This window comes from Lichenostomus cassidix, unplaced genomic scaffold, assembly GCF_008360975.1.
Source record: "Lichenostomus cassidix isolate B80296 unplaced genomic scaffold, HeHo_3.0 HiC_scaffold_35, whole genome shotgun sequence".
In the NCBI taxonomy this organism is placed as follows: domain Eukaryota; kingdom Metazoa; phylum Chordata; class Aves; order Passeriformes; family Meliphagidae; genus Lichenostomus; species Lichenostomus cassidix.
In genome coordinates, this window is record NW_028147256.1 from 323,107 (window position 1) to 349,723 (window position 26,617).

The 26,617-nt window shown below is 50.7% G+C and overlaps 2 protein-coding genes across 2 annotated transcripts in view; one reads left to right on the top strand and one right to left on the bottom strand.

Annotated features, from left to right (window-relative positions):
• HIF3A (hypoxia inducible factor 3 subunit alpha) overlaps window positions 1–17,885 on the bottom strand; it is a 39,967-nt gene extending 22,082 nt beyond the window's left edge. Inside the window, exons 1-6 of the mRNA XM_085044182.1 lie at window positions 17,825–17,885; window positions 11,397–11,587; window positions 8,337–8,473; window positions 4,063–4,190; window positions 3,125–3,156; window positions 107–174 (exon numbers count right to left, since the gene is read on the bottom strand). Coding sequence (XP_084900308.1) covers window positions 107–174; window positions 3,125–3,156; window positions 4,063–4,190; window positions 8,337–8,473; window positions 11,397–11,587; window positions 17,825–17,847 — 579 coding nt within the window. The 5' untranslated portion in view covers window positions 17,848–17,885. The remainder of the gene's footprint in view (window positions 1–106; window positions 175–3,124; window positions 3,157–4,062; window positions 4,191–8,336; window positions 8,474–11,396; window positions 11,588–17,824) is intronic.
• Window positions 17,886–20,405: 2,520 nt separating this feature from the next.
• Window positions 20,406–25,454, top strand: LOC146423972 (small nuclear ribonucleoprotein Sm D2-like). Its single transcript, XM_085044181.1, has 2 exons — window positions 20,406–20,510; window positions 25,136–25,454. Coding segments are annotated over exons 1-2 (306 nt in total). The 5' UTR covers window positions 20,406–20,508; the 3' UTR covers window positions 25,440–25,454.
• Window positions 25,455–26,617: the final 1,163 nt, after the last annotated feature.

The following is a 26,617-nucleotide window of genomic DNA, read 5'->3' on the forward strand; positions in this document are numbered from 1 at the left end:
CCCTAAATCCTTTCAACTTCAATGTCTCCAAACCCCTTTCAAACCCCCAGTCCCCAATCCCCCCCCAAATCCCCAAATCCTCAAAATCAAATTTCAAACCCCAAACCTTCCAGGACGCCGCTTTCAGGTTCAGACAGCGCCCCTGCCGGTCAGCGTGCTCATGCGCAGCGAGAGCTTCGCCCGGAGCGCCTCCCGCGCCGCCGGGGGGTCCTGGGGGTTTGGGGGGATTTTTGGGGGTCTCGGGGGTCTTTGGGGTGTCCGGAGGTCGTCACAGAAATTTGGGGTTCCCAGGATTTGGGGTCACAGGATTTGGGGGTCATTTGGGGGGGGCATTGTTGGGGTCCTGGGGGGTCTCTTTTGGGGGAATTTTCTTTAGGGGGATTTTTTGGGGATCTTTGGGGGTCTCAGGGGGTCTCAGGGGGTCTTTTGGGGTGTCCGGGGGTCGTCCCAGAAATTTGGGGTCACAGGATTTGGGGTCACAGGATTTGGGGGGTCATTTGAGGGCATTTTTGGGGGTCCTGGGGGTCTTTGAGTGGGGGCTTTTGGGGGTCTCAGGGGGTCTTTGGGGGTGTCCGGGGGTCGTCACAGAAATTTCCTGGGGTTCCCAGGATTTGGGGGTCTCAGGATTTGGGGGTCCCAGGGGTCAGGGGTGGCTTCAGGGAGAAGCTGAGCTCCGAGTGCTCCCCCTGCTGGGGATTTTTGGGGTCTTTGGGGGATTTCTTGGGGTCCTGGGGGGTCTTTGGGGGTCTCAGGGGGTCTTTGGGGTGTCCGGGGGGTCGTCACAGAAATTTGGGTCCCAGGATTTGGGGGTCTCAGGATTTGGGGGTCCCAAGGGTGCAGAGAGAAGCTGAGCTCTGAGTGTTTCCCCCATTTTGGGGCATTTTTTGGGGGTCTTTGGGGGTATTTTTGGGGGTCCTGGGGGGTCTTCGGGGGGATATTTGGGGTCTCAGGGGGTCTTTGGGGTGTCCGGGGGTCGTCACAGAAATTTGGGGTTCCCAGGATTTGGGGGGGACAGGATTTGGGGGCATTTTTGGGGTCCTGGGGGTCTTTTGGGGGAATTTTTAGGGGATTTTTGGGATCTTTGGGGGTCTCTAGTGGCCCCAGGGGGTCTTTGGTGTCCAGAGGTCGTCCCAGAAATTTGGGGGTCACAGGATTTTGGGGTCATTTGGGGGCATTTTTGGGAGTCCTGGGGTTTGGGGACTGGGGGGTCCTGGGGGGTTTTGGGGGCATTTTTTAGGGGTTTTGGGGGGAATTTTGGGGGTCTCAGGGGGTCTTTGGGGTGTCCGGGATGTCATACACAGAAATTTGGGGTTCCCAGGATTTGGGGGACAGGATTGGGGGTCCCAGGGGTCAGGGTGGTCATGTGTGGAAAAAGCCGAGCTCCGAGTGCTCCCCCACTTGAGGGATTTTGTGGGCCTTTGGGGGACTTTTGGGGGTGCTGGGGGGTTTCTGGGGTCTCTGGGGTCTCAGGGGGTCTTTGGGGTGTCCAGGGGTCATCACAGGAACTCTGGGGGTCCCAGATTGGGGACAGGGATTTGGGGGTCCTAAGGGTCTGTGGAGAAGCTGAGTTTGAGTGTGCCCCCAGCTTGGGGATTTTGGTCCGGGGGATTTTTTGGGGTCTTGGGGGATATTTGGTCTCAGGGGGTCTTTGGGGTGTCCGGGGCTCGCCACAGAAATTTGGGGTCTCTGGTGATTTAGGTCACAGGGGTCAGGGAGAAGCTGAGCTGAGTGCTCCCCAGCTTTAGGGCATTTTTGGGGTTCGGTGGAGCCTGTGTCTCAGGGGGCCTCGGGGTGTCCGTGGCTGTCCTGAAATTGGGGTCCACATTTTGGGGTCACAGGATTTGTGCCATTTCATTACTTTGGGGGTCCTGGGGGTTTTGGGGGATTAGGTCTTGGGGGTTCTTTTGGAGGCATTTGGGGGTTTTGGGGGAATTTTTGGGGGTCTCCAGGCCTGGGGTGTCCTGAGGTTGTCACAGAAATTTGGGGGTCCCAGGATTTGGGGGTCACAGCATTTGGGGGTCCCAAGGGTCAGGGGGGGTCAGAGAAAAGCTGTGCTCCTCCAGCTTTGGGGGTATTTTTGGGGGTCCTGGGGGTCTGTGGATACTGTGGTCCTGTGGGGTCTTTGGGGTGTCTGGGGTCGTCACAGAAATTTGGGGTTCCCAGCATTTGGGGTTCCCAGCATTTGGGGGTCCCAAGGGTCAGGGAGAAGCTGCGCTCTGAGTGTTCCCCCCACTTTGGGGGAATTTTTGGGGGTCTTTGGGGCCATTTTGGGGGTCTCTGGGGGTCCTGGGGGGATTTTTGGGGGTCTCGGGGGGTCTCAGGGGGTCTTTGGGGTGTCCGGGTCGTCCCCAGAAATTTGGGGGTCACAGGATTTTTGGGCTGCCAGATTGGGGTCATTTGGGGGCATTTTGGGGGTCCTGGGGGGTTTTGGGGGATTTTAGGGGTCCTGGGGGTCTTTGGGGGCATTTTTGGGGGGTCTTTGGGGATTTTTTTGGGGGTCTCGTGGTCCTCTTAGGTCTTTGGGGTGTCCGGATGTCGTCACAGAAATTTGGGGTTCCCAGGATTTGGGGGACAGGATTTGGGGGTCCCAGGGGTCAGGGGGGCTGTGGAAAAGCCGAGCTCCGAGTGCTCCCCACTTTGGGATTTTTGGGGGTCTGCATTTGGGGGTCCTGGGGAGATTTTGGGGGTCTCAGGGGGTCTTTGGGGTGTCCAGGGGTCGTCACAGAAATTTGGGGTTCCCAGGATTTGGGGGTCTCAGGATTTGGGGGTCCCAGGGGTCAGGGGTGGTCAGGGAGAAGCTGAGCTCCGAGTGCTCCCCCCACTTTGGGGGGATTTTTGGGGGTCTTTGGGGGGATTTTTGGGGGTCCTGGGGGGTCTTTGGGGGTCTCTAGGTCTTTGGGTGTCCCATGTCACAGAAATTTGAGGTTCCCAGCATTTGGGGGGGACAGGATTTGGGGGTCCCAGGGGTCAGGGGGTGGTCAGAGAGAAGCTGAGCTCCTCCAGCTTTGGGGGCATTTTTTTTGGGGGTCCTGGGGGTTTTGGGGGGATTTTGGGGTCTCAGGGGGTCTTTGGGGTGTCCGGAGGTTGTCACAGAAATTTGGGGGTCCCAGGATTTGGGGGGGACAGGATTTGGGGGTCCCAAGGGTCAGGGAGAAGCTGAGTTTCTGAGTGTTCCCCCAGCTTTGGGGGAGCTTTTGGGGGTCTTGCGGGAAGCTCTTTGGGGGAATTTTTGGGGGTCTTTGGCTCCTGGGGGGTCCAGAGGTCGCCACAGAAATTGGGGGTCCCAGCATTTGGGGGTCTCAGGATTTGGGGGTCCCAGGGTCAGGGGGTCAGGGAGAATCTGGAGCTTTCCAGTGCTCCCCCAGCTTTGGGGGCATTTTTGGGGGTCTTTGGGGGGATTTTTTGGGGTCCTGGGGGATTTTTGGGGGTCTCAGGGGGTCTCAGGGGGTCTTTGGAGTGTCCGGGGGTCGTCACAGAAATTTGGGGGTCCCAGGATTTGGGGGGGACAGGATTTGGGGGTCCCAAGGGTCAGGGAAATCCCAGAGAGGTGAATTTGGGGAGGGGGCTCACCCTGCCGGGGCTCAGGGACTTTTGGGGTTCTCAGGGACACTTTCGGGGTGAATTTGGGACATTTTTTGGGTGAATTTGGGGTATTTTTGGGATGAATTTGGGATATTTTTGGGGAGAATTTGGGATATTTTTGGGGTATTTTTGGGGTGATTTTTGGGATAAATTTGGGATATTTTTGGGATAAATTTGGGATATTTTTGGGATAAATTTGGGATACTTTTAGGATATTTTTGGGGTGAACTTGGGGATAAATTTGGGATATTTTTGGGATAAATTTGGGATATTTTTGGGATAAATTTGGGATATTTTTAGGATATTTTTGGGGTGAATTTGGGACATTTTTGGGCCATTTTTGGGGATATTTTCGGGGTGAATTTGGGCCATTTTTGGGATAAATTTGGGACATTTTTAGGACATTTTTGGGGTGAATTTGGGGATAAATTTGGGATATTTTCAGGATAAATTTGGGCCATTTTTGGGATAAATTTGGGCCATTTTTGGGGTGATTTTGGGGTGATTTTGGGAAGGGTCTCACCCTGCCGGGGGCTCAGCACGTCCTGCAGCTCCTCATGGTCACACGGATGGACAAAGTCAAACACGCTGTGCCCAATCAGCTCCAGCTGGGGAGGATTTTGGGGCTCAAACCCCCATCAAGACACCCCAAAAAATTTTGGGGACCCCCAAAAAAAATTTCACATCCCCCCCAAAAAAATTTCACAGCCCCCCACCCAAATTTTGGGGCTCCCCACCCGAATTTTTGGAATAAAAAATGAATTTTTGGGGAGAATTTTTGCATTTCTCACACAGATTTTTGGGGTTTTCCCCCAAATTTATTTTTTGGGATCACCCAGGCTGATTTTTTGGGGATCCCTGCCAAATTTCAGATCCCCCCACCCAAATTTTGGGGCTCCCCACCCGAATTTTTGGAATAAAAAATGAATTTTTGGGGAGAATTTTTGCATTTCTCACACGGATTTTTGGGGTTTTCCCCCAAATTTATTTTTTGGGGTCACCCGGCCAAATTTTTGGGGACCCCTACCAAAATTTTAGGTTCCCCCAACCCAAATTTTGGGGACCCCACCCAAATTTTGGGTTCCCGAATGAATTTTTGGGGCCAATTTTTGCATTTCCCACACAGATTTTTGGGGTTTTCCCCCAAATTTATTTTTTGGGGTCATCCCCAAAAAGTTTTTGGGGACCCCCACCCAAATTTCACATCCCCCCAAAAAAATTTTACATCCCCCCACCCAAATTTTGGGGACCCCCCACCCAAATTTTTGGGGAGAATTTTTGCATTTCTCACACAGATTTTTGGGGTTTCCCCCCAAATTTATTTTTTGGGGTCACCCAGCCAAATTTTTTGGGGACCCCTACCAAAATTTTAGGTTCCCCCACCCAAATTTTTTGGCTCCCAACCCAAATTTTTGGGGTTCCCAACTGAGTTTTTGGAAGAATTTTCAGGTTTCCTCAGCTGGATTTTTTGGGGTTTCCTTTACAGATTTTTTGGGGTTTCTCCACCAGATTTTGGGGTTTTCCCCAACAGATTTTGGGGTTTTTCCAGACACATTTTGGGGTCTCCTCCCCACATTTTTTGGGGTCTTCCCAGGTGTTTTTTGGGCTCCCCAGGGCAGAATTTTGGGCAGAATTCTGATTTTTTGGGTGTCAATTAGACACTTTTCATCTCCTCCTTACCCGATTTTTTTGGGGTTTCTCCACCAGATTTTGGGGTTTTCCCCAACAGATTTTGGGGTTTTTCCAGACACATTTTGGGGTCTCCTCTCCACATTTTTTGGGCTCCCCAGGGCAGAATTTTTGGGCAAAATTCTGATTTTTCAGGTGTCAATGAGACACTTTTCACCTCTTCCTTACCAGATTTTTTTGGGGTTTCTCCACCAGATTTTGGGATTTTCCCGGACAGATTTTGGGGTTTTTCCAGACACATTTTGGGGTCTCTCCCAGGGTGTTTTTTGGGCTCTCCAGGGCAGAATTTTTGGGCAAAATTCTGATTTTTCAGGTGTCAATGAGACACTTTTCACCTCCTCCTTACCCCATTTTTTGGGGTTTCTCCACCAGATTTTGGGATTTTCCCCAACAGATTTTGGGGTCTCCCCAGCCACATTTTGGGGTCTCCCCGAGAGATTTTTTGGGGTCTCCAGGCAGACTTTTAGGCTCCCCAGGGTGTTTTTTGGGTCTCTCCAGGCAGAATTTTCAGCTCCTCTTCCCCACATTTTTTCCCTCCCTTACCAGATTTTTTTGGGTTTTCTCCACCAGATTTTGGGGTTTTTCCTGACAGATTTTGGGGTTTTTCCAGACACATTTTGGGGTCTCTCCCAGGGTGTTTTTTGGGCTCTCCAGGGCAGAATTTTTGGGCAAAATTCTGATTTTTCAGGTGTCAATGAGACACTTTTCATCTCCTCCTTACCCCATTTTTTTGGGGTTTCTCCACCAGATTTTGGGGTTTTCCTGGACAGATTTTGGGGTTTTCCTGGACAGATTTTGGGGTTTTCCCAAACACATTTTAGGGTTTTCCTGGACAGATTTTGGGGTCTCCTCAGAGTGTTTTTTGGGCTCTCCAGGGCAGAATTTTTGGGCAGAATTCTGATTTTTCGGGTGTCAATTAGACACTTTTCACCTCCTCCTCACCCGATTTTTTTGGGGTTTCTCCCCCAGATTTTGGGGTTTTCCCCAACAGATTTTGGGGTTTTCCCAGACACATTTTGGGGTCTCCTCTCCACATTTTTTGGGGTTCCCTAGGGCAGAATTTTGAGTAGAATTCTGATTTTTCAGGTGTCAATTAGACACTTTTCATCTCCTCCTTGACCGAATTTTTTGGGGTTTCTCTGCCAGGTTTTGGGGTTTTCCCCAACAGATTTTGGGGTTTTCCCAGACAGATTTTGGGGTCTCCTCTCCACATTTTTTGGGGTCTTCCCAGGTGTTTTTTGAGCTCCCCAGGGCAGAATTTTTGGGCAAAATTCTGATTTTTCAGGTGTCAATGAGACACTTTTCATCTCCTCCTTACCCTATTTTTTTGGGGTTTCTCCACCAGATTTTGGGGTTTTCCCCACCAGATTTTGGGGTTTTCCCTGACACATTTTGGGATTTTCCCCAACAGATTTTGGGGTTTTCCCCAACAGATTTTGGGGTTTTCCCAGACAGGTTTTGGGGTCTCTTCGGGGTGTTTTTTGGGCTTCCCAGGAGAGAATTTTGAGCAGAATTTTGGGCAGAATTCTGATTTTTCAGGTCTCCCGTGAGACACTTTTCACCTCCTCCTTACCAGATTTTTTTGGGGTTTCTCTGCCAGATTTTGGGGTTTTCCCAACAGATTTTGGGGTTTTTCCAGACACATTTTGGGGTCTCCCCGAGAGATTTTTTGGGCTCCCCAGGACAGAATTTTGGGCAGAATTCTGATTTTTCAGGTGTCAATTAGACACTTTTCACCTCCTCCTTACCCCATTTTTTTGGGGTTTCTCCGCCAGATTTTGGGATTTTCCCCAACAGATTTTGGGGTTTTCCCAGACAGATTTTGGGGTCTCCTCTCCATATTTTTTGGGGTTCCCTAGGGCAGAATTTTTGATCAGAATTCTGATTTTTCAGGTCTCCCCCAAGACACTTTTCACCTCTTCCTTGACCGAATTTTTTGGGGTTTCTCCGCCAGATTTTGGGATTTTCCCCAACAGATTTTGGGGTCTCCCCGGCCACATTTTGGGGTCTCCTCGAGAGATTTTTTGGGGTCTCCAGGCAGATTTTTTGGCTCCCCAGGGTGTTTTTTGGGCTCTCCAGGGCAGAATTTTTGGGCAAAATTCTGATTTTTCAGGTGTCAATGAGACACTTTTCACCTCCTCCTTACCCCATTTTTTGGGGTTTCTCCCCCATTTTTTTGGGGTTTCTCCCCCAGACTTTGGGGTCTCCCCAGCCACCTTTTGGGGTCCCTCCCGGCCGGTTTTGGGGGTGTTTTGCCCACCTGGCTGAGCCCCAGCAGGCGGCTGACGTTCTCGGACAGGTAAATCAGCTTTTTGGGGTCAAACCGACTGATTTTTGGGGTTTTCCCGGATGGATTTTTTTGGGGTTTCTCCGCCAGATTTTGGGGTTTTCCCCAACAGATTTTGGGGTTTTCCCCAACAGATTTTGGGGTTTTCCCAGACACATTTTGGGGTTTTCCCAGACACATTTTGGGGTCTCCTCTCCACATTTTTTGGGCTCCCAGGGCAGAATTTTGGGCAAAATTCTGATTTTTCAGGTGTCAATGAGACACTTTTCACCTCTTCCTTGACCAAATTTTTTGGGGTTTCTCTGCCAGACTTTGGGGTTTCTCCCCCAGACTTTGGGGTCTCCCCAGCCACCTTTTGGGGTCCCTCCCGGCCGGTTTTGGGGGTGTTTTGCTCACCTGGCTGAGCCCCAGCAGGCGGTTGATGTTCTCGGACAGGTAAATCAGCTTTTTGGGGTCAAACCGACTGATTTTTGGGGTTTTCCCGGATGGATTTTTTTGGGGTTTCTCCGCCAGATTTTGGGCTTTTCCCAGACAGATTTTGGGGTTTTCCCAAACACATTTTAGGGTTTTCCTGGACAGATTTTGGGGTCTCTCCCAGGGTGTTTTTTGGGCTCCCCAGGGCAGAATTTTTGGGCAAAATTCTGATTTTTCGTGTGTCAATTAGACACTTTTCATCTCCTCCTTACCCCATTTTTTTGGGGTTTCTCCACCAGACTTTGGGGTCTCCCCAGCCACCTTTTGGGGTCCCTCCCGGCCGGTTTTGGGGTGTTTTGCCCACCTGGCTGAGCCCCAGCAGGCGGCTGACGTTCTCGGACAGGTAGATCATGTCTCCTCCCTCGCTCAGCACCATCACGAAGCCGCTCAGCGCCTGCAGGTAACATCCATCCACAGCCTCTGCCGCCGCTGCCCAGGCGCCTGGGGGGGATTTGGGGGGCGTCAGGGGGTCCCTGAAATCATCAGGGGGTCCCCGAAATCCTGGGAGGGTTAGGGGGGTTTGGGGGTCTTGGGGAGTTGCAGGTAAAACCCATAGGGAGTGGTGGATCAGGAAATTTGGGGAGGATTGGGGGGTCCTGGGGGGTTTGGGGGGTCTTGGGATGGGTCTGGGGGGTCTGGGGGCCTCAGGGGGTCCCCGAAACCCTCAGGGGGTCCCCAAAATCCTGGGGGGCTCAGGGGGTTTGGGGGTCGCAGGTAAAACCCATAGGGTGTGGTGGATTAGGAAATTTGGGGAGGATTGGGGGGTCTTGAGGGGTTTTGGAGGGTCTTGGGGGTCTGGGGTGTCAGGGGTCCCCAAAACCATCAGGGGTCCCCGAAACCTGGGGGCTCAGGGGTTTGGGGGTCTTGGGGGTCATGGGGAAAACCCATAGAATTTGATGGATCCCATAATTTTGGGGGTTTTGGGGGGTCGGGGGGTTTTGGGGTGTCTTGGGAGGGATCTGGGGCGTCAGGGGGTCCTTAAAACCCTCAGGGGGTCCCCGAAACCATCAGAGGGTCCCCAAAATCCTGGGGGGCTCAGGGAGTTTGGGGGTCGCAGGTAAAACCCATAGGGTGTGGTGGATTGGGAAATTTGGGGAGGATTGGGGGTCTTGGGGGTTTTGGGTGGTGTCAGGGGGTCCTTAAAACCCTCAGGGGGTTCCCGAAACCCTCAGGGGGTCCCCGAAATCCTGGGAGGGTCAGGGGGGTTTGGGGGTCTTGGAGGGTCGCAGGTAAAACCCATAAGGTGTGATGGACATGGAAATTTTTGGGGATGCCAGGGGAGTTTTGGGGGGATTTTGGGGGTCTTGGGGGGGATTTTGGGGGTCTCAGGGGGTCCCCGAAACCCTCAGGGGGTCCCCGAAACCCTCAGGGGGTCCCCAAAATCCTGGGGGGCTTGGGGTGGGGTTTGGGGGTCTTGGGGAGTCTGCAGGTAAAACCCATAGGGTGTAATGGAGATGGCAGTTTTGGGGGATTTTGGGGGGTCTGGGGGGGTTTTGGGGGGTTTTGGGTGGTGTCAGGGGGTCCTTAAAATCCTCAGGGGGTCCCTAAAGCCCTCAGGGGTCCTAAAATCCTGGGAGGGTCAGGGGTTTGGGGGTCTTGGGGGGTCGCAGGTAAAACCCATAGGGTGTGGTGGAAATGGCAGTTTTGGGGGATTTTGGGGGGTCTGGAGGGGTTTTGGGAGGGTCTTGGGATGGCTCTGGGGGTCTCAGGGGGTCCCCGAAACCCTCAGGGGGTCCCAAAATCTGGGGCTCAGGGGTTTGGGGGTCTTGGGAGTTGCAGGTAAAACCCATAAGGTGTGATGGACATGGAAATTTTTGGGGATGTAGGGAGTTTTGGGGGATTTTTGGGGGTCTTGGGGGTCTGGGGGTGTCAGGGGTCGCAAAACCCCTAGAGGTCCCCGAAATCATCAGGGGTCCCCGAAATCCTGGGGTCAGGGGTTTGGGGGTCTTGGGGGTCATGGGGAAAACCCATAGAATTTGGTGGATCCCAGAATGGGGATGTGGGGTCTGGGGGTTTGGGGTCTTGGGAGGGTCCTGGGGGTGTCAGGGGGTCCCCAAAACCCTCAGGGGGTCCCCAAAATCCTGGGGGGGTCGAGGGTCATCGGGGGGTCGTTCTGGGGGCTCCTGGGGAGGTTCTGGGGGGTGAATTTTGGGGTGATCCTGGTGAATTTTGGAGTAATCCCAGTAAATTTTGGGGTCTCCTGGTGAATTTTGGGGTGATCCTGGTAAATTTTAGGGTTAATCCCAGTGAATTTTGAGGTCATCCCAATGAATTTTGGGGTCTCCTGATGAATTTTGGGGTGATCCCCTTTGATTTGGGGTGATCCTGGTGAATTTTGGGGTGATCCTGGTGAATTTTGGGGTAATCCCAGTAAATTTTTGGGTGATTCTGGTAAAATTTTGAGATAATCCTGCTGAATTTTCGGTGTGATCCCGCTCCATTTTGGGGTAATCCTGGCGAATTTTGGGGAAATCTCGGCGAATTTTGGGGTCTCCCATTGAATTTTGGGGTCTCCCGATAAATTTACGATAACCCCGATAATTTTAGGATGACCCAGATAAATTTTGGGGTCTCTGACCCGCAGCCAGCAGGCGGTGGACACACAGGTAGCTGATGGTCAGCCTCATGATGGACAATTTTGGGGTAACCCCGGTGAATTTTGGGGTAATCCTGCTCAATTTGGGGGTAATCCCAGTGAATTTTGGGGTCTCCCATTGAATTTTGGGGTCTCCCAATAAGTTTAGGATAACCCCAATCAATCCCAGGGTAATCCCAATAAATCCCAGGGTAACCCCACTAAATTTTGGGATGTCCCAGTGAATTTCGCGCAACCCCAATAATTTAAGAATAATCCCGATAATTTAAGAATAACCACGATAAATTTTAGGATAACCCGAATAAATTTTGGGTGTGATCCCACTAAATTTCGGGGTGATCCCGGCACATTTTGGGGATAATCCCACTAAATTTGGGGTCTCTGACCGGCTGCCAGCAGGCGGTGGACGTGCAGGTAGCTGATGGTCAGCCTCATGATGGTGAATTTTGGGATCTCCCAATAAATTTTGGATAACCCTGACAAATGTAGAATAACCCCGATAATTTCAGGATCACCCCGATAAATTCCAGGGTAACCCAAATAAATTTTGGAGTAATTCTGGTAAATTTTGAGATAATCCCGCTGAATTTTCGGTGTGATCCCGCTCAATTTTGGGGTAATCCTGGCGAATTTTGGGGAAATCTCGGTGAATTTTGGGGTCTCCCATTGAATTTTGGGGTCTCCCGATTAATTTACGATAACCCCGGTAATTTTAGGATAATCCCACTAAATTTTAGGATAACCCAGATAAATTTTGGGGTCTCTGACCGGCGGCCAGCAGGCGGTGGACGCGCAGGTAGCTGATGGTCAGCCTCATGATGGACGCTTTGTCCAGGTGCGCGCTGACCCCGCGGGCGAAGGGCAGCGCCAAGGCCAGCTGGCCGAACACCTCTGCCTCGCGGCTGCGGCGGCACCGGGCCGCGTCCCGGGAGCGTTCCCGCCGGCCCTCGGGGGTCGGCCTGGGGGAAATCCCAAAAAAATCCTATATTGTAACCCATAAACCCTAAAAAATCCCATATTGTATCGCAAAAACCCCAAAAAATCCCATATTGTATCCCAAAAACCCCAAAATATCCTATATTGTAACCCAAAAAACACAAAAAATCCCATATTGTAACCCAAAAACCCCAAAAAATCCCATATTGAATCCCAAAAACCCCAAAAAATCGCATATTGTATCCCAAAACCCCAAAAAATCCCTTATTGTAACCCAAAAATCCCCCATTGTAACCCAAAAATCCTATATTGTAACCCAAAAACCCCAAAAAATCTCATATTGTATCCCAAAACCCTAAAAAAATCCCATATTGTATCCCAAAAATCCCCTATTGTAACCCCAAATAGTCCCAAAACATCCCCAATTAATTCCCACTCTGTCCCGGGAGCGTTCCCGCCGGACCTCGGGGGTCGGCCTGGGGGGAAATCCCAAAAATTAACCCCTAAACATCCCATATTGTATCCCAAAAATCCCAAAATTCCCAAAAACATCCGCTATTGTAACCCAAAATAGCCCCAAAACATCCACAAAGTCACCCAAAACATCCCCAATGAATTCCCACTCTGTCCCCAGAGCACTCCCGCCGGCCCTCGGGGGTCGGCCTGGGGGGAAATCCCAAAAAAATCCTATATTGAATCCCAAAAATTAACCCCAAAAAATCCCCTATTGTAACCCAAAAACCCCAAAAAATCCCATATTGTAACCCAAAGCCCAAAAAAAAATCCCCTATTGTATCCCAAAAATCCCATATTGTATCCCAAAACCCCAAAAAAATCCCATATTGTATCCCAAAAATCCCATATTGTATCCCAAAAATCCCCTATTGTATCCCAAAAAAACCCCAAAATCCCATATTGTATCCCAAAAACCCCAAAAAATCCCATATTGTATCCCAAAAACCCCCAAAAATCCCCTATTGTATCCCAAAAATCCCATATTGTATCCCAAAAACCCCAAAAAATCCCATATTGTAACCCAAAAATCCCCTATTGTAACCCAAAAACCCCCAAAAATCCCCTATTGTATCCCAAAAATCCCATATTGTATCCCAAAGCCCAAAAAAAATCCCATATTGTATCCCAAAAACCCCAAAGTATCTGTCATTGTATCCCAAAAATCCCCTATTGTATCCCAAAAAAACCCCAAAATCCCATATTGTAACCCAAACACCCCAAAAAATCCCATATTGTACCCAAAAATCCAAAAAAATCCCTTATTGTATCCCAAAAACCCCAAAATATCCTATATTGTAACCCAAAAAACACAGAAAATCCCATATTGTATCCCAAAAACCCAAAAAAATCCCACATTGTACCCCAAAAATTAACCCCAAAAATCCCAAAAAATCCCATATTGTATCCCAAAAACCCCATATTGTATCCCAAAACCCCCCAAAAAAATCCCCTATTGTAACCCAAAAATCCCCTATTGTAACCCAAAAACCCCAAAAAATCCCCTATTGTATCCCAAAAATATCCCATACTGTAACCCATAAACCCTAAAAAAATCCCATATTGTATCCCAAAAACCCCCAAATATCTGCTATTGTAACCAAAACCAGCCCCAAAACATCCCTAATGAATTCCTATTCTGTCCCAACAGCGTTCCCGGTGCCCTCGGGGGTCGGCCTGGTGGAAAACCCCAAAAATCAGATCCCAAAACCAAAAAAAAAATCCCATATAGTACCCCAAAAATCCCAAAATATCTGCTATTGTATCCCAAAAATCCCCTATTATAACCCAAAATCCCCCAAAACATCCCCCATAGAGCCCGAATGGAGTCCCGGGAGCGCTCCCGCCGGCCCTCGGGGGTCGGCCTGGGGGAAATCCCAAAAAAATCCCATATTGTAACCCATAAACGCTAAAAAAATCCCATATTGTAACCCAAAAACCCCAAAAAATCCCCTATTGTATCCCAAAAATCCCCTATTGTAACCCAAAACCCCAAAAAATCCCATATTGAATCCCAAAAACCCAAAAAAATCCCATATTGTATCCCAAAAATCCCATATTGTAACCCAAAAACCCCAAAAAATCCCATATTGTATCCCAAAAATCCCATACTGTATCCCAAAAACCCCAAAGTATCTGTTATTGTATCCCAAAAATCCCCTATTGTATCCCAAAAAAACCCCAAAATCCCATATTGTATCCCAAAAACCCCAAAAAATCCCATATTGTACCCAAAAATCAAAAAAAATCCTATATTGTATCCCAAAAATCCCAAAAAATCCCATATTGTAACCCAAAAATCCCAAAAAATCCCATATTGTATCCCAAAAACCCCCAAAAATCCCCTATTGTAACCCAAAAATCCCCTACTGTATCCCAAAAACCCCAAAAAATCCCCTATTGTATCCCAAAAATCCCATATTGTAACCCATAAACCCCAAAGTATCTGTTATTGTAACCCAAAAATCCCCTATTGTATCCCAAAAATCCCATGTTGTATCCCAAAACCCCCAAAAATCCCATATTGTACCCAAAAATCCAAAAAAATCCCTTATTGTATCCCAAAAATCCCACATTGTATCCCAAAAATCAAAAAAAATCCCATATTGTATCCCAAAAAATCCCATATTGAATCCCAAAAATCAACCCCAAACCACCCCAACATCCCATGTTCCCACATTCCCATGTTCTCCTGTGTTTCCCCATGTTTTCCCATGGTTTTTCCATGTTTTCCCATGTTCTCCCATGTTCCCCCATGTTTTTCATATGTTCTCCCCATGTTCTCCCCATGTTCATCCCATGTTTTCCCAAGTTTCGTCATGTTTCCCCATGTTTTCCCATGTTGTTCCCATGTTGTTTCCCAGGTTGTCCCATGTTTCCCCATGTTTTTCAAATGTTTTCCCCATGTTTTTCCCACATTCCCATGTTTTTCCTGTGTTTTCCCCGTGTTGTTCCCATGTTTTTCCCCATATTTTTTCCATGTTGTTCCCATTTTTTCCCATGTTTTCCCCACGTTTCCCCATGTCTTCCCATGTTCTTCCCATGTTTCCCCATGTTTTTCCCATGTCGTTCCTATGTTTTTCCTGTTTTTCCCATGTAATTCCCATGTTTTCCTCATGTTTTTCCCATGTTTGTTCCCATGTTTTTTCCACATTCCCATGTTTCCCCATGTTTTTCCCCAAGTTTTCCCCATGTTTTTCCATGTTTCACCATGTTCTCCCCATTTCTTTCCACGTTTTCCCACATTCCCATGTTTCCTCATGTTTTCCCCACGTTTTTCCAATGTTTTCCCATGTTTTCCACATGTTTTCCCATGTTTCCCCACGTTGTTCCCATGTTTCCCCATGTTTCCCCATGTTTTTCCCATGTATTTCCACATTCCCATGCAGTTCCCATGTTATCCCATGTTATCCCATGCAGTTCCCGTGTATCTGGCGTGTCCCCGCGCACGTGCAGCTCTCGGGACGGGCTGTTCCTGCCCTGTTCCCGTTCCCATAGAACCACATATCCCCATATAACAATGTATTTCCCGTGTATTTCCACATTCCCATGTAGTTCCCATGTATTTCCCATGTAGTTCCCATGTTCTCCCGTGTATCTGGCGTGTCCCCGCGCACGTGCGGCTGGCGGGACGGGCTGTTCCTGCCCTGTTCCCGTTCCCATACAACCATCCCCTATATCCCCATATCCCCATATAACCATATTTAACCATATAACAATATAACAATGTTTTCCCATGTAGTTCCCATGCAGTTCCCATGTATCTCGCGTGTCCCCACGCACGTGCGGCTCTCGGGACGGGCTGTTCCTGCCCTGTTCCCGTTCCCATAAAACCATCCCCTATATCCCCATATCCCCATATAACCATATTTAACCATATAACAATATAACAATGTTTTCCCATGTTATCCCATGTAGTTCCCATGTTATCCCATGTAGTTCCCATGTATCTCGCGTGTCCCCGCGCACGTGCGGCTGGCGGGACGGGCTGTTCCTGCCCTGTTCCCGTTCCCATAGAACCACATATCCCCATATAACCATGTATTTCTGCATTCCCATGTAGTTCCCATGTTATCCCATGTTATCCCATGCAGTTCCCATGTATCTCGCGTGTCCCCGCGCACGTGCGGCTCTCGGGACGGGCTGTTCCTGCCCTGTTCCCGTTCCGTTCCCATTCCTCTCCTGGCGCGCAGCCCGAGGGGCCTCGCGAGGGGGGAGGAGGCGCGGCCGGGGGGCGTGGCTATGCTAATTTATGGAGATTTATGGAAATGAGGGGCGGGAAGGGGCGGGGCGGGAGTGCGAGCGGCGGGATGGGACTGGGACCAGTATAGAGCGCTAACTGGGACCAGTACAAAGGGCTAACTGGGACCAGTACCGGGCTCCGACTGGGACCAGTATAGAGTGCTAACTGGGACCAGTATAGAGAGCTAACTGGGACCAGTACAAAGAGCTAACTGGGACCAGTATGAAGCGCTGACTGGGACCAGTACGAAGGGCTAACTGGGACCAGTATAGAGTGCTAACTGGGACCAGTATAAAAGTATAAAAGGCTAACTGGGACCAGTATAAAGTGCTAACTGGGTCCAGTACCAGGCTGGGACTGGGACCAGTACAAGACACTGAGTGGAACTAGTATAAAGAGCTAACTGGGACCAGTACCGGGCACTAACTGGGACCAGTACAAGGCTCTAACTGGGAGCAGCACCGGACTGGGACTGGGACCAGTACAAGGCAAAACTGGGACCAGTATAAAAGGCTAACTGGGACCAGTACCAGGCACTAACTGTTACCAGTACCGGGCTCTGACTGGGACCAGTACAAGGCAAAACCAGGACCAGTATAAAAGGCTAACTGGGACCAGTATAAAGTGCTAACTGGGTCCAGTACCAGGCTGGGACTGGGACCAGTACAAGACACTGAGTTGAACTAGTGTAAAGAGCTAACTGGGACCAGTACCGGGCACTAACTGGGACCAGTACAAGGCTCTAACTGGGAGCAGCACCGGACTGGGACTGGGACCAGTACAAGGCAAAACCAGGACCAGTATAAAAGGCTAACTGGGACCAGTACCAGGCACTAACTGAAGAACAAAGTTCTAACTGGGACCAGTATAAAGGGCTAACTGGGACCAGTACCGGGCTGCGACTAGGACAAGAACAAAGTTCTAACTGGGACCAGTACCAGGCTCTGACTGGGACCAGTACAAAGCTCTAACTGGGACCAGTACTGGACTCTGACTGGGACCAGTTTCCAGACTCTTACTGAAACCAGTACCGGACTCCAACTGGGACCAGTACAAAGTTCTAACTGGGACCAGTACCAGTCACTAACTGGGACCAGTACCAGACTCTGACTGGGACCAGTATAAAGTGCTAACTGGGACCAGTACAAAGCTCTAACTGGGACCAACACCAGGTGCTAACTGGGACCAGTACCAGATTCTTGAGTGGGATCGGTATAAAGTTCTAACTGGGACCAGTACCGGGCTCTGACTGGGACCAGTACTGGTCACTGACTGGAACCAGTACAGGCACTGACTGGGACCAGTACCAGGCTGGGACTGGGACCAGTATAAAGTTCTAACTGGGACCAGTACCGGTCACTAACTGGGACCAGTACAAAGTTCTAACTGGGACCAGTACCGGTCACTAACTGGGACCAGTACAAAGTTCTAACTGGGACCAGTACCGGTCACTAACTGGGACCAGTACAAAGTTCTAACTGGGACCAGTACCGGGCTCTGACTGGGACCAGTACTGGTCACTGACTGGAATCAGTACAGGCTCTGACTGGGACCAGTACAAAGTTCTAACTGGGACCAGTACCGGTCACTAAGTGGGACCAGTATAAAGTTCTAACTGGGACCAGTCCCGCTCTCAGCCCCCCAAATTCCCGGCCCCGCCCCCCGGGGGGTCTCAACCCCCCAAATTCCCTTTCCCCTCCCCCCGAAATTCCCGTTCCGGGACCCCAACCCAACCCTGCCCCGCCCCCCCCGGGGCTCCTGAGACCCCCAGCCCACCCCAGCCCCGCCCCCGGGGTCTCACCCCCAGGACCCCCAAATTCCGCCCCGCCCCCCCGGGGGTCGCATTCCGGTGCAACCCCCCCGAGCCATCGGACCCCGCCCCCCCCGGGGGTCTCCCCGCCGGGACCCCCCAGGCTCGGGGGTCGATGCAGGACCCCCCCGGGGGTCTCACCGCCCCGCTAGCCCCTCGCTAGCCCCCCGGTAGCCCCCCGGTAGCCCCCCGTACCTCGGCCCGGGCCGCCCGTCCATGGCCGCCGCTGCCGCGCCCTCCGCACCCACCGCGCCGAGCCCCCTCCTCGGACACGCCCCCTCCGGCAGGCCACGCCCCCTCCGCCAGGCCACGCCCACCCGCGCACACCCCTCTATGGACACGCCTCCCTGCTTGGCCACGCCCCCTTGCTTGACCACGCCCCCTTAGGGGGCGCGGCCCCTTTAAGAAATCCCATGGCCACGCCCACTTGTGTGAACACGCCCATGTATTAGCCACGCCTATTAAATGACCACGCCCTTTATGGGCGTGGCTTATGGCGGGGAACACACCTGGCCACGCCCCCTCACCTGGGCACGCGCTGGCCACGCCCTGTTGGTGATGACGTAGCTGTCAGTCACCCCCCGAGGCCACGCCCCCTTGGCACGTGGCTGCCACGCCCTGAAAACGCCGGCCACGCCCCTTCGGAGACCCCAAAATTTACACTCTGGGACCCCAAAAGTTACCCTGAGACCCCAAAATTTACCTTCTGAGAGCCCAAAATTTACCTTGGGAAACCCAAATTCCCCTCTGAGACCCCAAAATTTACCCTAAGACCCCCAAATATCTCATTTGGGACCCCAAAATTTACCCTAAACCCCCAAAATTTACCCTCTGAGAGCCCAAAATTTACCTTGGGAAACCCAAATTCCCTCTGGGACCCCAAAATCCCCTCTGGGAGCCCAAAATTTACCCTAAGAACCCAAAACTTTCCCTGGGAAACCCAAAATTCCGTCAGAGACCCCAAAATTTCCCCTCGGAGAGCCCAAATTTTACCCTAAGACCCCCAAATATCGCATTTGGGACCCCAAAATTTACCCTCTGTGCCCAAAATCCCTGCTGAGACCCCAAAATTTACCCTCTGAGAGCCCCAAATTTCCCTTGGGAAACCCAAAATTCCCTCTGAGAGCCCAAAATTTACCCTAAGACCCCCAAATATCTCATTTGGGACCCCAAAATTTACCCTAAACCCCCAAAATTTAGCCTCTGAGAGCCCAAAATTTAACCTAAGACCCCAAAATTTTCCCTAAGACCCCCAAATATCGCATTTGGAACTCCAAAATTTCCCCTAAGACCCCCAAATTCTCGTTTGGGACCCCAAAATCCCCTCTGGATCACCCAAAATCCCCTTCGAGACCCCAAAATTTACCCTAAGACCCCAAAATATCTCATTTGGGACTCCAAAATCCCTGCTGAGACCCCAAAATTCCCTCTGAGACCCCAAAATTTACCCTGAGACCCCCAAATTTCCCCTGGGAAACCCAAAATTCCCTCTCAGAACCCAAAATTTCCTCTCAGAGCCCAAAATTTCCCCCGAGAGCCCCAAAATTTACCCTCTGAGAGCCCAAATTTCCCTCTGAGAGCCCAAATTTCCCTCTCAGAACCCAAAATTTACCCTCTGAGACCCCAAAATTTCCCCTAAGACGCCAAAATTCCCTCCCAGAACCCAAAATTTCCCCCGAAACTCCCCAAAAAACCTCCGAGAGCCCCAAAATTCCCTCTGAGACCCCAAAATTTACCCACTGAGATCCCAAAATTTACCCTAAGACCCCAAAATATCTCATTTGGGAAACCCAAAATCCCTGCTGAGACCCCAAAATTCCCTCTGAGACCCCAAAATTTACCCTGAGACCCCAAAATTTCCCCTGGGAAACCCAAAATTCCCTCTCAGAGCCCAAAATTTCCCCCGAGAGCCCCAAAATCCCCTCGAAATCCCCCAAATTTACCCTCTGAGACCCCAAAATGTACCTTAAAACCCCAAATTTCCCTCGGGAAACCCAAAATTCCCTCTCAGAACCCAAAATTTACCCTCTGAGACCCCAAAATTTACCCTCTGAGACCCCAAAATTTACCCTAAAACCCCAAATTTCCCTCGGAAAACCCAAAATTCCCTCTGAGATCCCAAAATTCCCTCTCAGAACCCAAAATTTCCCCCGAGAGCCCCAAAATTTTCCCTCTGAGACCCAAAATTCCCTCTGGGATCCCAAATTTCCCTCTCAGACCCCAAAATTTACCCACTGAGACCCCAAAATTTACCCTAAGACCCCAAAATATCTCATTTGGGACCCCAAAATTCCCGCTGAGATCCCAAAATTTACCCTAAGAGCCCCAATGTCCCATTTGGGACCCCAAAATCCCTGCTGAGACCCCAAAATTCCCTCTGAGACCCCAAAATTTACCCTGAGACCCCAAAATTTCCCCTGGGAAACCCAAAATTCCCTCTCAGAGCCCAAAATTTCCCCCGAGAGCCCCAAAATTTACCCTCTGAGACCCCAAAATTTCCCCCGAGAGCCCCAAAATCCCCTCGAAATCCCCCAAATTTACCCTCTGAGACCCCAAAATTTACCCTAAAACCCCAAAATTTCCCTCGGAAAACCCAAAATTCCCTCTGAGACCCCAAAATTCCCTCTCAGATCCCAAAATTTGCCCCGAGAGCCCCAAAATCCCCTCGAAATCCCCCAAATTCTCCCCAAAAACCCCCAAAAAGCCACCGGTGACCCCGCGGAGACCACGCCCACCAAGGCCACGCCCCTCACCGTGACCACGCCCATTCTCATTACGTCACGACACGCCTCGGGCTCTGATTGGCCAGGCTGGCGAGCCGGAAGTGCAGCGTGACCCGGAAGTGCAGCGGAAGCGGCGGGAGAGAGAGAGAAGCAGCCATGTGAGTGAGGAGAGAGAAAATGGGAAAAAAGGGGAAAAATCGGGAAAAACGGGGAAAAATGGGGTAAAACGGGGGTGATATGGGATAAAATGGGGATAAACTGGGATAAAACGGGGGAAAAACGGGATAAAATGGGGGAAAATGGGAAAAAACGGTAAAAAACGGGGAGAAAACGGGAAAAATGGGGCTAAAACGGGAAAAATGGGGAAAATATGGGATAAAACGGGGAGAAACGGGATGGAAATGGGGAAAAAAGGGAAAAAACGGGGATAAGATGAGGAAAAAATGGGGGAAATATGGGGAAAAATGGGCAAAACCGGATAAAACGGGGAAAAAACGGGAAAAACGGGGATGAAACGGGGGAGAAAATCAGGGAAAAAATTGGGGAAAATGGGGAGAAAACTGGGAAAAATGGGGAAAATATGGGATAAAATGGGGGTAAAGGGGGAGAAACGGGGAGAAACTGGGATAAGCGGGGAAAATGTGGGGGAAAATGGGGGAAAAACGGGAAAAATGGGGGAGAAACGGGAAAAAACGGGGGAAAACAGGGAAAAAACGGGGCAAATGGGGAAAAATTGGGAATAAAACGGGGAAAGCATGGGATAAAACGGGGAGAAACGGGGAAAAAGGGGGGAAATGGGGAAAAATGGGGGAAAAATGGAGAAAAAAGGGGAAAAATGGGGAGAAAACCGGGAAAAATGGGGATAAACGGGGAGAAACGGGGATAAGCGGGAAAACCGGAGGGAAAATGGGGAGAAAATCGGGAAAAAAGGAGAAAAATGGGAAAAAAAGGGGAAAATGTGGGAAAATGGGATGGAAATGGGGGGAAAATGTGGGGAAAAAAGGGAAAAATTGGGAAAACCAGGATAAAATAAGGAAAATATGGGATAAAATGAGGAAAAATGGGAGGGAAATGGGACGAAACTGGGAAAAACAGGGAAAAAATGAGGAAAAGATGGGATAAAACAGGGAAAATGTGGGAAAAATGGGGAAAACTGGGATGGAAATGGGGAGAAAATGGAGAGAATAAAGGGAAAATGTGGGGAATAAAGGAAAAAATGGGGAAAATATGGGGAAAAAAGGGATAAAATGGGGGGGAAATGGAGAAAAATGGGGAGAAACCGGGAAAGAATGGGAAAAACGGGGATAAAACGGGGAAAATGCAGGGAAAAACGGGGGAAAAAAGGAGAAAAAATGGGGAAAAATGGGATAAAAAGGGATAAAACAGGGAAAGAATGGGGAGAAAAGGGAAAAAATGGGGGAAAAATGGGATAAAACAGGGAAAAAAGGGGATAAAATGGGGAGAAACGGGGAAAATGTGGGAAAAATGGGATGGAAATGGGGAAAAACAGGGGAAATGGGGGAGAAAACCGGGAAAATGTGGGGAAAATGCAGGGAAAAAATGGGGAAAATGGGAAAAAAAGGAGAAAAAATGGGGGAAAAAGGGGAAAAGTTGGATAAAAAGGGGATAAAAGGGGAAAATATGGGATAAAATGGGGAAAGCCAGGGAGAAATGGGGAAAATATGGGATAAAACAGGGGGAAAATGGGGAAAAAAGGGGATAAATGGGGAAAAAACCAGGGAAAATATGGGGAAAAAATGGGATAAAATGGGGAAAAAATGGGATAAAACGGGGAGAAACAGGGAAATGGGGAAAAAAACAGGAAAAAACGGGGAAAATGTGGGGGAAATGCAAGGGAAAAATGGGGAAAATGTGGGGGGGATGGGATGGAAATGTCCCTATGACGTCCCTGATGTCCCCAATGTCCCCAACATCCCAAAATATCCCCAACATCCCAATGTCCCCAGTGTCCCCAACATCCCCAATGTCCCCAACATCCCCTGATGTCCCCAATGTCCCCAGTGTGTCCCCATGTCGCCAGGAGCCTGCTGAACAAACTCAAGAGCGAGATGACCCCAGAGAATGATGACATCCCCTGTTTACCTGATGTCCCCAACATCCCAAATATCCCCAATGTCCCCAATATCCCTAAATGTCCCTATTGTCCCCAATGTTCCCAGTGTCCCAAAATATCCCCCATGTCCCCGAAGTCTCCAACGTCCCCAACATCCCCAATGTCCCCCTGATGTCCCCAATGTCCCCAAAGTCTCCAGTGTCCCCAACATCCCCAATATCCCCAATGTCCCCAGTGTCCCCAATATCCACAATGTCTCCAAATTCCCCCAATGTCCCCAGAATCCCAAAATATCCCCAATGTCCCCAACGTCCCCAATATCCCCAACATCGCCAAAGTCCCCCTGATGTCCCCAACATCCCCAACGTCCCCAACGTCCCCAAAGTCCCCAATGTCCCCAGTATCTCCAATATCCTCAACACCCTCAACATCCCCAATGTCCCCAACACCCCTTGATATCCCCAATGTCCCCAACATCCCCAAATATCCCCAACACCCCAATGTCCCCAGTGTCCTCAACATCCCCAGTGTCTCTAATGTCCCCAATATCCCAAATATCACTAACGTCCCCAACATCCCGTGCTGTCCCCAACATCCCCCTGCTGTCCCCAGCAGCCTGCTGAACAAGCCCAAGAGCGAGATGACCCCAGAGAACAATGACATCCCCAATGTCTCCAATGTCCCCAACATCCCCAACATCCCAAAATATCCCCTAATTCCCTGATGTCCCCAACATCCCCAATATCCCTGGTGTCCCCAATGTCCCCAACATGTCCCCTGTGTCCCCCTGCTGTCCCCAGCAGCCTGCTGAACAAGCCCAAGAGCGAGATGACCCCTGAGAACAATGACATCCCCAATGTCTCCAATATCCCTAATATCCCCAATGTCCCCCGACGTCCCTAATGTCCCCAAAATCCCAAAATATCCTCAATATCCCCAATATTTCCAATGTCCCCAATGTCCCCAACATCCCCAGTGTCCCCAACGTCTCCAATACCCACAACATCCCCAATGTCCCGAAATATCCCCAATATCGCTGATGTCCCCAATGTCCCCAAAGTCCCCAATATCCCCAAATTCCCCAATGTCCCCAACATCCCCAACGTCCCCTGATGTCCCCCTGCTGTCCCCAGCAGCCTGCTGAACAAGCCCAAGAGCGAGATGACCCCCGAGAATGATGACATCCCCAATGTCCCCAATGTCTCCAATATCCCTAATATCCCCAATGTCCCCTGATGTCCCTAACGTCCTCAAAATCCCAAAATATCCTCAATATCCCGAATATCCCCAACGTCTCCAATACCCCCAACATCCCCAATGTCCCGAAATGTCCCCAATATCCCCAAAGTCCCCAATGTCCCCACCATCCCCCTGATGTCCCCCGTGTCCCCCTGCTGTCCCCAGGAGCCTGCTGAACAAGCCCAAGAGCGAGATGACCCCAGAGAACAATGACATCCCCAATGTCCCAAATGTCCCCAACATCCCAAATATCCCCAATATCCCCGAAGTCCCCAGTGTCCCCAATATCCAAAATGTCTCCAAATTCCCCCAATGTCCCCAGAATCCCAAAATATCCCCACTGTCCCAAACATCCCCAATATCCCCAACATCGCCAAAGTCCCCCTGATGTCCCCAACATCCCCAATGTCTCCAACGTCCCCAAAGTGCCCAGTATCTCCAATATCCTCAACACCCTCAACATCCCCAATGTCCCCAACACCCCCTGATGTCCCCAATGTCCCCAACATCCCCAAATATCCCCAACACCCCAGTGTCCTCAACATCCCCAGTGTCTCTAGTGTCCCCAATATCCCAAATATCACTAACGTCCCCAACATCCCCTGCTGTCCCCATGATGTCCCCAACGTCCCCACCATGTCCCCAGGAGCCTGCTGAACAAGCCCAAGAGCGAGATGACCCCAGAGAACAATGACATCCCCAATGTCCCCAATGTCTCCAATGTCCCCAACATCCCCAACATCCCAAAATATCCCCAAATTCCTTGATGTCCCCAACATCCCCAATATCCCTGGTGTCCCCAATGTCCCCAACATGTCCCCAACGTCCCCCTGCTGTCCCCAGGAGCCTGCTGAACAAGCCCAAGAGCGAGATGACCCCAGAGAACGATGACATCCCCAATGTCCCCAATATCCCCAACATCCCAAAATATCCCCAAATACCCTAATGTCCCAAACATCCCCAATATCCCTGGTGTCCCCAATGTCCCCAACATGTCCCCAACGTCCCCCCTGCTGTCCCCAGGAGCCTGCTGAACAAGCCCAAGAGCGAGATGACCCCAGAGAACAATGACATCCCCAATGTCCTCAATGTCTCCAATATCCCCATGATGTCCCCAACATCCCCATGATGTCCCTAACGTCCCCACCATGTCCCCCTGCTGTCCCCAGGAGCCTGCTGAACAAGCCCAAGAGCGAGATGACCCCAGAGAACAATGACATCCCCAATGTCCCCAATGTCCCCAAAATCCAAAAATATCCCCATATCCCCGATGTCCCCACCATCCCCTGATGTCCCCAACGTCCCCACCATGTCCCCCGGAGCCTGCTGACCAAGCCCAAGAGCGAGATGACCCCAGAGAGCAATGACATCCCCAATGTTCCCAATGTCTCCAATGTCCCCAACATCCCCAACATCCCCAACATCCCCAACGTCCCCAACATGTCCCCTGTGTCCCCCTTGTGTCCCCAGGAGCCTGCTGAACAAGCCCAAGAGCGAGATGACGCCCGAGGAGCTGCAGAAGCGCGAGGAGGAGGAGTTCAACACGGGGCCGCTGTCGGTGCTGACGCAGAGCGTCAAGAACAACACCCAGGTGCTCATCAACTGCCGCAACAACAAGAAGCTGCTGGGCCGCGTCAAGGCCTTCGACAGGTGCGGTGGCCTTGTCACCGGTGTCCCCAAGGTGTCCCCAGGGTGTTCCCAGGGTCACCACGGTGTCCTCTCGGTGGTCGAAGGGTCCCCTCAGTATTCCCATGGTGGCCAAAGGGTCACCTAAGTTTTCCCAAAGTCCTCAAGGGGCACAGAACAGGTCTAGCCTTGAGGTTTCCGATGTCCCCAGAGTGTCCCCAGGGTCCCTAAAGTGTCTCCAAGGGGTCTACGGTGTCCCCAAAGTGTCCCCAGGGTCGCCACAGTGTCCTCTCATTATCCCCATGGTGGCCAAAGAGTCACCTGAGTTTGCCCAAAGTCACGTCAGTATCCTCAAGGTTTCCCTGGGTGGCGTCAAGGCCTTCGACAGGTGGGGTGGCCTTGTCACCAGTGTCCCCAAGGTGTCACCAAGGGGCCAACAGTGTCCCCAGGGTCGCCACAGTGTCCTCTTGGTGTCCCCATGGTGGCCAAAGGGTCACCTGAGTTTTCCCAAAGTCTCCTCAGTGTCCTCGAGGTTTCCCCTGGACTTTGGAGAGTTCTGTTCCCAGGGTCCCCAAGGTGTCACCGAGGTCTCCAAAGTGTCCCCAGGGTCACCGTGGTGTTCTCTCATTATCCCCATGGTGGCCCAAGGGTCGCCTGAGTTTGTCCAAAGTCACCTCAGTGTCCTCAAGGGGCCCAGGACAGGTCCAGCCTTCAGGTTTCCGATGTCCCCAGAGTGTCCCCGAGGTCCCCAAAGTGTCCCCAGGGTCACCACAGTGTCCCCTCGGTATTCCCACCCTATTTCCCCACCCAAATCCCCATTTTCCCCCAAAATCCCCATTTTCCCCCCCAATTTCTCATTTTTGTCCCAAAATCCCCATTTTCCCCCCCAAAATCCCCATTTCCCCCCAAATCCCCTAAATTTCCCCCCAAACTCCATGTTTTTCCCCCAAATTTTCATTTTCTTCCCCCAAATCCCCATTTTTCCCTAAATTCCCAAAATCCCGATTTTTTTTCCCTAAATTTCCCATTCCCCCAAAATTCTAAATTCCTCCAAATACTTGTTTTCCCCTCAAAATCCCCATTTTTCCCCCAAATCCCCATTTTCTTCCCCCAAAATCCCCATTTCTCCCCTAATATCTCATTTTTCCCCCAGAATCCCCTAAATTTCCCTAAATCCCCATTTTTCCCTAAATCCCCATTTTCCTCCCCCAAACTCCGTTTCTCCCTCAAATTTCTCATTTTCAAACTCCCCATTTTTCCTCTCCAAATTCCCCAAATCCCCATTTTTCCCTTTTTCCCCAAATCCCCATTTTTCCCTTTTTCCTC